An 8987-nucleotide genomic window follows, 5' to 3' on the forward strand; every position below is an offset into this window, starting at 1 on the left:
TGGTCCCAGCTCTCTTCAGGTCATTGACCAGGTCCTGCCGTGTAGTTCTGGGCTGATAACTCACCTTCCTCATGATCATTGATGCCCCACGAGGTGAGATCTTGCATGGAGCCCCAGACCGAGGGTGATTGACCGTCATCTTGAACTTCTTCCATTTTCTAATAATTGCGCCAACAGTTGTTGCCTTCTCACCAAGCTGCTTGCCTATTGTCCTGTAGCCCATCCCAGCCTGTTGCATGTCTACAATTGTATCCCTGATGTCCTTTACAGCTCTCTGGTCTTGGCCATTGTGGAGAGGTTGGAGTCTGTTTGATTGAGTGTGTGGACAGGTGTTTTTTATACACGGTAACGAGTCAAACAGGTGCAGTTAATACAGGTAATGAAGTGGAGAACAGGAGGGCTTCTTAAAGAAAAACAACAGGTCTGTGAGAGCCGGAATTCTTACTGGTTGGTAGGTGATCAAATACTTATGTCATGCAATATAAATGCAAATTAATTACTTAAAAATCATACAATGTGATTTTCTTTTGAGGTCATTGTGAAGCCCTGGGCAGCCATGCTGTTTGAGGTCATTGTGAAGCCCTGGGCAGCCATGCTGTTTGAGGTCATTGTGAAGCCCTGGGCAGCCATGCTGTTTGAGGTCATTGTGAAGCCATGGGCAGCCATGCTGTTTGAGGTCATTGTGAAGCCCTGGGCAGCCATGCTGTTTGAGGTCATTGTGAAGCCCTGGGCGGCCATGCTGTTTGAGGTCATTGTGAAGCCCTGGGCGGCCATGCTGTTTGAGGTCATTGTGAAGCCCTGGGCAGCCATGCTGCTTGAGGTCATTGTGAAACCCTGGGCAGCCATGCTGCTTGAGGTCATTGTGAAACCCTGGGCAGCCATGCTGTTTGAGGTCATTGTGAAGCACTGCTCTTGCAATTATGACARTGCAGCATCTTCTTGGTTGAAAGTGCAATGTGTTTCAGAGACACTGGAAATGACTCTTCCATACAACAAACATGTGCTCTGCTACATGCTCCGATATGAACTTGGTTGTACCGTTGTTGCTTAGCTCCTATTGCATGAAGATAAGGAGGTGAACCAGAAGTTGGTCTGTGCATACCCACTGTCACCATGGATACCCACTGTCACCATGGATACCCACTGTCACCAAGTATGATTCCACTATGTTGTCCTCCTTCAAGCTGAGCATACAAAGAGGAATGTTGGAAAATCCTTGAGTCATGAGTTGCGCCTTTCCAACATGCAACAATGTTGGAGATCTGCAAAATTGGGAGTGCACACACTTTGTACATTTATTGAGAACCATTTTTTATTCCTGTACTCCTCAGCATCTGCTATAGATGGACACTTGATGGGAATATGACATTCATCTATAAAGCCGATGACTCCTGGGAAGTTCCCATATTCATAGAACTCTACCTTGTAGTTGGCCTGGGCAGCAGCATCAGGAAATGGTATGTAATTCTGCATACATTCTGTTCACATACACTACACAAATCTCTTGTTTCACGATGGAAGGTTCCAGATGCCAAAAACCTCAAGGTGATCAGTACTTCTAAGGAAGAAGGGATGGGCCTTCCCCTACGAGAACCAGATGAAAGCCTTGGCTCATGGTGATCAGTTCTTGTAGGGAAGGAGTCTAGGACTAGGCTTAATCTATGTCTGTGAAATCTCCCCATAGAGTTCAGTTTTCAGGGTGCCATATCTATGATATCATTTGACGGTGGACCAGTGGTTCATTTCACCAGAAGGGCGATATAGATTGGGTGCTGCTGCCACCTAGCGGTCAGAAACGGTACTGGCTATGTCAGGTCCAAACTGTACAGCAGGGATCATCAACTACTAGATTCAGCCTGGCTGATTTTTTGTTGAGCTGATGGTGGCGGGCCGGAACATAATTACAAATAATTTGTAGACTACAAATTGACGAAAGAATCGCAAACAGATATTGACTAAAACATAATAATTTCAAACCTTGTTTACGTTCGTATACAATCACGTGTATACGAACGTTTGGGACCAGATATCTTAAATTAAAAATAATTTGGAGCTGATTTCCTGGTGTTTTTACAATATTTTATATCCAACAATGAAAATAAAAATATATTTAAAAAACTGTTTTTTTTTGCTCAGAAAACTTGGGGGCCAAATGAAACCAAATTCGGCCGCCAGTTGGGGAACACCGCTGTACAAAATGTATTTATAGTAGCCTACACATATTCTGTGCGCGTTATGGATGGTTTGTGAACTGAAAAGCATCCCTCATTCATTCAAATGGCAAGAGGTTGTGGAAATAAACTTCAGTAGCCTAAAAAACATTGGCAAAAGGAGTTAGTTAGCCTTTTATCATTACAATACGTAGCAATAAGTAGCCTAGCATGGGCTACAGCTTTTAGCCTATTTGTTGTGATTACACTTACTTTTCGGTATTATAACATTTATAGACCGTGCCTATAATATACAATTGGGCATATATAGAATAAAATTAATGTATTATTGGGAATACATCTGAAACGACACACTAGGCTATTCCCATGCTCTGTTGAGAAGAAAAGCAAAGAATTTATCGATGACAGCCGGGTGCTGCTTCTCAGCCTGTCGTCATCGCGTTGAATCGTTAACGGACGTATTAACGTTCCAGGCTCTGTGCGTAACGTGTGTAGGCTATGCAGACCCAGAACTCATCGCTTAACGGACTAAAGAAAGGATGAGGGTTTGAGAAAACACCTTATCGTTACCGAATACCGTGACGGAAGTGTAATGCAACAGTGAAGATATCTTGTCGCTCGCGACATGCGGATGGCGCGTTAGGTGAAACTGTAAACTAATGTATGTCCGGTCAGCTGTTTTTATTTACCGAGAGACAGCAGCATCACCGGGACGTGTGCACGAGACCACAGACTAGCCTATACCGGCGATCCGGACACCCACAAACGGGCAGGACTAAGGGAGAGGACACAGAGAGAGAAAATAAAAGAGTGTGAGAGAGAGAGATGGAGTTTAAGCAGCTGGTGGAGGTGGCGGAGAAATGGTGTTCGTCGGTTCCGTTCGATCTGATCTTCGCGGAGGAGGATGATGAGAGAAGACTGGACTTCTACGCAGAACCGGGAATCTCTTTCTATGTCCTTTGTCCCGATAACATRACGGGAGGGATCGACCATTTCGTAAGTGTGTGTTCGCGCGCGCACGCGTGTGTTGGTTTCGTTGATTTGGGGTTTGCCTCTCTGGTCCCCCGGCGCAGTGTGTGTCTGTGTGTGAGCAACGGGAATGATGTCACTGCACCTGACTGTAGCACGCCTGGCGCGCATGTTGTTTTGGCCGCATTATATAGGCCGCATGTCCTGCGCATGGACACAAGCCTGCAATAGCAGTGCTGTTGTTGTTTTGTTAGAGAAGCGTCCGGTRCTCTCTAGTCCATCAACCCGCCGGGGTCAGAGGGCGGGGACCACAGTTCTCCTGGCCCAGTGCCAGGTGTAAAAATAGGCAGCAGCCGTGGTACCAGAAGGACTCAGAGCCATGCATCCCTCCTTAAGCAACTGGCAGTAATAATTCATGTTGTATACATTTTCTATGCAAATATGTAATGTAGTAGAGCGTCATTCAGCTCCTCCCCTCTCTGGTCTGTCTACGAATGTTTACTGCACTAGGCCCCATCTACCCCACTTTCTCGCCCTCCCTCTCTCTCGCCCTCTATCTCAGTCTCTCTCTATCTCACTATCACTCTCTTTCTCAGTCTCTCTCTATCTCACTGTCACTCTCTTTCTCTCTCAGACCTCCCCCTCTTGTTATAGCCCTGTATCTGGACAGACTTCCTGTTACAACCCCTGTATCTGGACAGACTTTCCTGTAACAACCCTGTATCTGGACAGACTTCCTTTTTACAACCCCGGTATCTGGACAGACTTCCTGTAACAACCCTGTATCTGGACAGACTTCCTTTTACAACCCCGGTATCTGGACAGACTTCCTGTTACAACCCCTGTATCTGGACAGACTTCTGTTACAACCCCGGTTATCTGGACAGACTTCCTGTACAACCCCTGTATCTGGACAGACTTCCTTTACAAACCCCTGTATCTGGACAGACTTCCTGTAACAACCCCTGTATCTGGACAGACTTCCTATTAAACCCCTGTACTTGGACAGACTTCCTGTTACAACCCCTGTATCTGGACAGACTTCCTGTTACAACCCCTGTATCTGGACAGACTTCCTGTAACAACCCTGTATCTGGACAGACTTCCTGTTACAACCCCTGTATCTGGAACAACTTCCTGTTACAACCCTGTATCTGGACAGACTTCCTGTAACAACCCTGTATCTGGACAGACTTCTTTTACACCCGGTATCTGGACAGACTCCTGTTACAACCCTGTATCTGGACAGACTTCCTGTTACAACCCCTGTATCTGGACAGACTTCCTGTTACAACCCCGGTATCTGGACAGACTTCCTGTTACAACCCCTGTATCTGGACAGACTTCCTGTTACAACCCCTGTATCTGGACAGACTTCCTTTTACAACCTGTATCTGGACAGACTTCCTGTTACAACCCCTGTATCTGGACAGACTTCCTGTTACAACCCTGTATCTGACAGACTTCTGTTACAACCCGGTATCTGGACAGACTTCCTGTTAAAACCCCTGTATCTGGAAGACTTCCTGTTACAACCCCTGTATCTGGACAGACTTCCTGTACAACCCTGTATCTGACAGACTTCCTGTTACAACCCTGTATCTGACAGAACTTCCTGTTACAACCCCTGTATCTGGACAGACTTCCTGTTACAACCCCTGTATCTGGACAGACTTCTGTTACAACCCTGTATCTGGACAGACTTCTGTTACAACCCTGTATCTGGACAGACTTCCTGTAACAACCCCTGTATGGGACAGACTTCCTGTAACACCCTGTATCTGGACAACTTCCTGTTACAATCCGGTATCTGGACAGACTTCCTGTTATATCCTGTATCTGGACAGACTTCCTGTATCCCTGTATCTGGACAGACTTCCTGTTATAGCCCAGTATCTGGACAGACTTCCTGTTATAGTCCTGTATCTGGACAGACTTCCTGTTATAGCAGAGTATCTGTAAGCTCATCTGTGTGCCAAGGCTTTAGTACAGGAGGCTAACACAGGTTCAAACCCCGGTCAGTTACACATGTGTGATTAGTTTACGTACGTGTTTGTCTGAAGGTGTTATCTCTCTCTCTGTGTTCTACTATTCTGAATGTGTTATCTCTCTCTGTGTTCTACTGATCTGAATGTGTTATCTCTCTCTCTGTGTTTCTACTGATCTGGTGTTATCTCTCTCTCTGTGTTCTACTGATCTGGTGTTATCTCTCTCTCTGTGTTCTATGATCTGGTGTTATCTCTCTCTCTGTGTTCTACTGATCTGAATGTGTTATCTTCTCTCTCTGTGTTCTAATGTTCTGAAGTTGTTATCTCTCTCTGTGTTCTAATGTTCTGAAGGTGTTATCTCTCTCTGTGTTTACTGTTCTGAAGGTGTTATCTCTCTCTGTGTTCTACTTCTACTGGCTGTTCATTCTACCACATCTACCATATACAGTATAGGATATTTACCCATATACAGTATAATATAATAATAACATTTACCATATACAGTATAATATAATAATAACATTTACCATATACAGTATAATATAATAATAACATTTACCATATACAGTAATAATGGTTATAATGTGGTAATGTGGCTATATGGGTCAGGTTAATAACCTGTGTGTGTGCGTGCGTGTGTTTGTGTTTGTGTGTGTATCTACAGCATGTATGGAGTGAGAGTGAGGACTGCCTGCCATTCCTCCAGGTAGCTCAGGACTACATCACTTCCTGTGGAAAGAAGACACTTCTGGAGGTCCTGGACAAAGTGTTGACTTCCTTCAGACCTGCAAGTACATAGATAACGTTATACACAATATTACACTATAATAACAATAATACAACTACATTATTAAAGAATACAACATAACAACTGTTAAATGTCTCCCTCATGTCTTTACATACAATTGTAACTGTAAGTCCACTGGATAAGAACATCTGCTAAATGACTCAAATAGGCTGGCTACCTTTGGGGGGGAAACAGGTTGTCTACATTAAATCACCAGTCTTACATCTGTCCAGGTCTATAACCAAGTCCCTGATTAGAGGGAATCCCCACCTGGTGTCCCAGGTCTAAACCAGTCCCTGATTAGAGGGGAATCACCCACCTGGTGTCCCAGGTCTAAACCAGTCCCTGATTAGAGGGGAATCCCCCACCTGGTGTCCCAGGTCTAAACCAGTCCCTGATTAGAGGGGAATCACCCACCTGGTGTCCCAGGTCTAAACCAGTCCCTGATTAGAGGGGATCACCCACCTGGTGTCCCAGGTCTAAACCAGTCCCTGATTAGAGGGGAATCCCCACACCTGGTGTCCAGGTCTAAACCAGTCCCTGATTAGAGGGGAATCACCACCTGGTGTCCAGGTCTAAACCAGTCCCTGATTAGAGGGGAATCACCCACCTGGTGTCCCAGGTCTAAACCAATCCCTGATTAGAGGGGAATCCCCCACCTGGTGTCCCAGGTCTAAACCAGGCCCTGATTAGAGGGGAATCCCCCACCTGGTGTCCCAGGTCTAAAACCAGGCCCTGTTAGAGGGGAATCACCCACCTGGTGTCCCAGGTCTAAACCAGTCCCTGATTAGAGGGGAATCACCCACCTGGTGTCCCAGGTCTACCAGTCCCTGATTAGAGGGGAATCCCCCACTGGTGTCCAGGTCTAAACCAGTCCCTGATTAGAGGGGAATCCCCCACCTGGTGGTCCCAGGTCTAAACCAGCCCTGATTAGAGGGGAATCCCCCACCTGGTGTCCCAGGTCTAAACCAGGCCCTGATTAGAGGGAATCACCCACCTGGTGTCCCAGGTCTAAACCAGGCCCTGATTAGAGGGGAATCCCCCACCTGGTGTCCCAGGTCTAAACCAGTCCCTGATTAGAGACGAACACTGAAAAAATGGCAGTGGAACCGGCTTCGAGGTGCAGAGTTTTAGGGGGTTAAAGCCTGAATTCAAAATGGATTACATTGAGATGTTGTGTCATGGCCTTCACAAAACGCCCCATAATGTTAAAGTGGAATAATGTTTTTAGACATTTTTGCTATACATTTTTAAAAAGGACCAATTATGTGTGCAATAATAGTGTTAACATGATTTTTGAATGACTACCTCATCTCTGTACCCACACATACAGTTAGTTATCTGTAAGATCCGTCAGTCGAGCAGTGAATTTCAAACACAGATTAGACCACAACACCATAGGTTTTCCAATGTTTCACAAAGAAGGGCAGCTATTGGTAGATGGGTAAAAAAAACAACAACAAAAAAAAACAGACAATGAATATCCTTTGAGCATGGTGAAATTATTAATTACACTTTGGATGGTGTATTTAACCATCTTAAATTCAGCCTGTAACACAACAAAATGTGGAATAAGTCAAGGGTGTGAATACATTCTGAAGGCACTGTAGCTACATGTGTAGTTCAGTGTGGTGGAAGAAGGTGGGCTGCAGGTAGACAGACGTTGCCTGTAGACACAGATCCAGGATCAGTTCACCCTGTGATCACAACTTCATCCTACTCCTTCAGGGCCGTGGGGAAAGTAAAGGGAAGCAGTGCACTGATGGTGGTGCCACACTCACTCACACTCACTCACACTCACTCACTCACACACACACTCACAACATTCACTCACACACACTCACACACACACACTCACACTCACACTCACACCTCACACACCACACTCACTCACACTCAACACACACTCACAACTCACTCACACACACTCACACCCACAACAATCACACTCACTCACACACTCACACACACACTACACACACACACACCACACAACACACTCACACTCAACACTCACACACACACACTCATACTCACACACACACACACACACACACAAACACACAGCAGCATTTGGCCGACCTCACAGCAGTACACGAGGAACAGTTTCTACCACAGGATTACAGTTCTATTCCCCTCTCTACTTTCACCGCTAACATTGTTACAAGGACACAACATGTGCTGGTTAACATTGTTAAAGACACTGGCTGTTAACATTGTACAGGACAACAATGTGCTGTAACATGTTACAGAGAACATGGTTACATGTACGGTGTGTACTGTTAGACCAAATGTGCTGGTTACATGTACAGGAAATGTTGACATGTTTACAGGACACATGTCTTAACATTGTTACAGATAACATGTGCTGGTTACATGTACAGGACTGTGCTGTTACATGTACAGGACCTCATGTGCTACATTGTACAAGGACACACAATGTGTGGTACATTGTGTGGTACAGTGGATGGCGTCGGTGTATGACGGTCGGTGACGTGTGTCGTCGGTGTACAGTCGGTACATGTGGCTGACAGTTCTGAGGTCCGGTGGCTGGATGGGTGGGGGTGGGGGGGGGGGGGGGGGCTGGCTTGGGTGATGTATTTACCATGCTAGAACCAGCCTGCAGGTGGTTAGTAATAGTAACTCCAGTCATGTTGTAGTCTACTATATGTAAACTACTGTCTGTTGTGATTGATCATAATAATCAAGTTCTATGGCAAGGCTGGGCACGGCTGTGTGTGGGTGTGTGTGTGTGTGTGTGTGTGTGTGTGTGTGTGTGTGTGTGTGTGTGTGTCTGTGTGTGTGTGTGCACAATCTGGGGAGCAAAATCTTTTGAGAAGCAGGCTGTCCTGTGTGTTGTGTGAGTATACATTATAACTGTGTATAGTCGCTACAGGGTCGTTGGGCCTGTGTGTTGTTGTAGGTGATGAGACCAGGGGCATGGGTAGTTATTGTAGCCCTACTGGAACACCTCATCTGTGGGCATCACTGCTGGCTGACTCCCATTTGATGGTGGTCTGCCTCTGTTCCTCTCCACGTCTGCATGGTACTGCTCAAACGTCTCATCATCTT

At 45.8% G+C, this 8987-nt stretch overlaps 1 protein-coding gene across 1 annotated transcript; it reads left to right on the plus strand.

Moving 5' to 3' along the window:
* Positions 1-2757: 2757 nt before the first annotated feature.
* On the plus strand, positions 2758-5942 carry LOC112073677 (maturin-like). The gene is made up of 2 exons (XM_024140938.2): positions 2758-3167; positions 5793-5942. The coding sequence occupies exons 1-2, from the start codon at positions 2997-2999 to the stop codon at positions 5925-5927; spliced, it is 306 nt and encodes a 101-aa protein (XP_023996706.1). The 5' UTR covers positions 2758-2996; the 3' UTR covers positions 5928-5942.
* Positions 5943-8987: the final 3045 nt, after the last annotated feature.

This window comes from Salvelinus sp. IW2-2015, unplaced genomic scaffold, assembly GCF_002910315.2.
Source record: "Salvelinus sp. IW2-2015 unplaced genomic scaffold, ASM291031v2 Un_scaffold2335, whole genome shotgun sequence".
Classification (NCBI taxonomy): Eukaryota; Metazoa; Chordata; class Actinopteri; order Salmoniformes; family Salmonidae; genus Salvelinus; species Salvelinus sp. IW2-2015.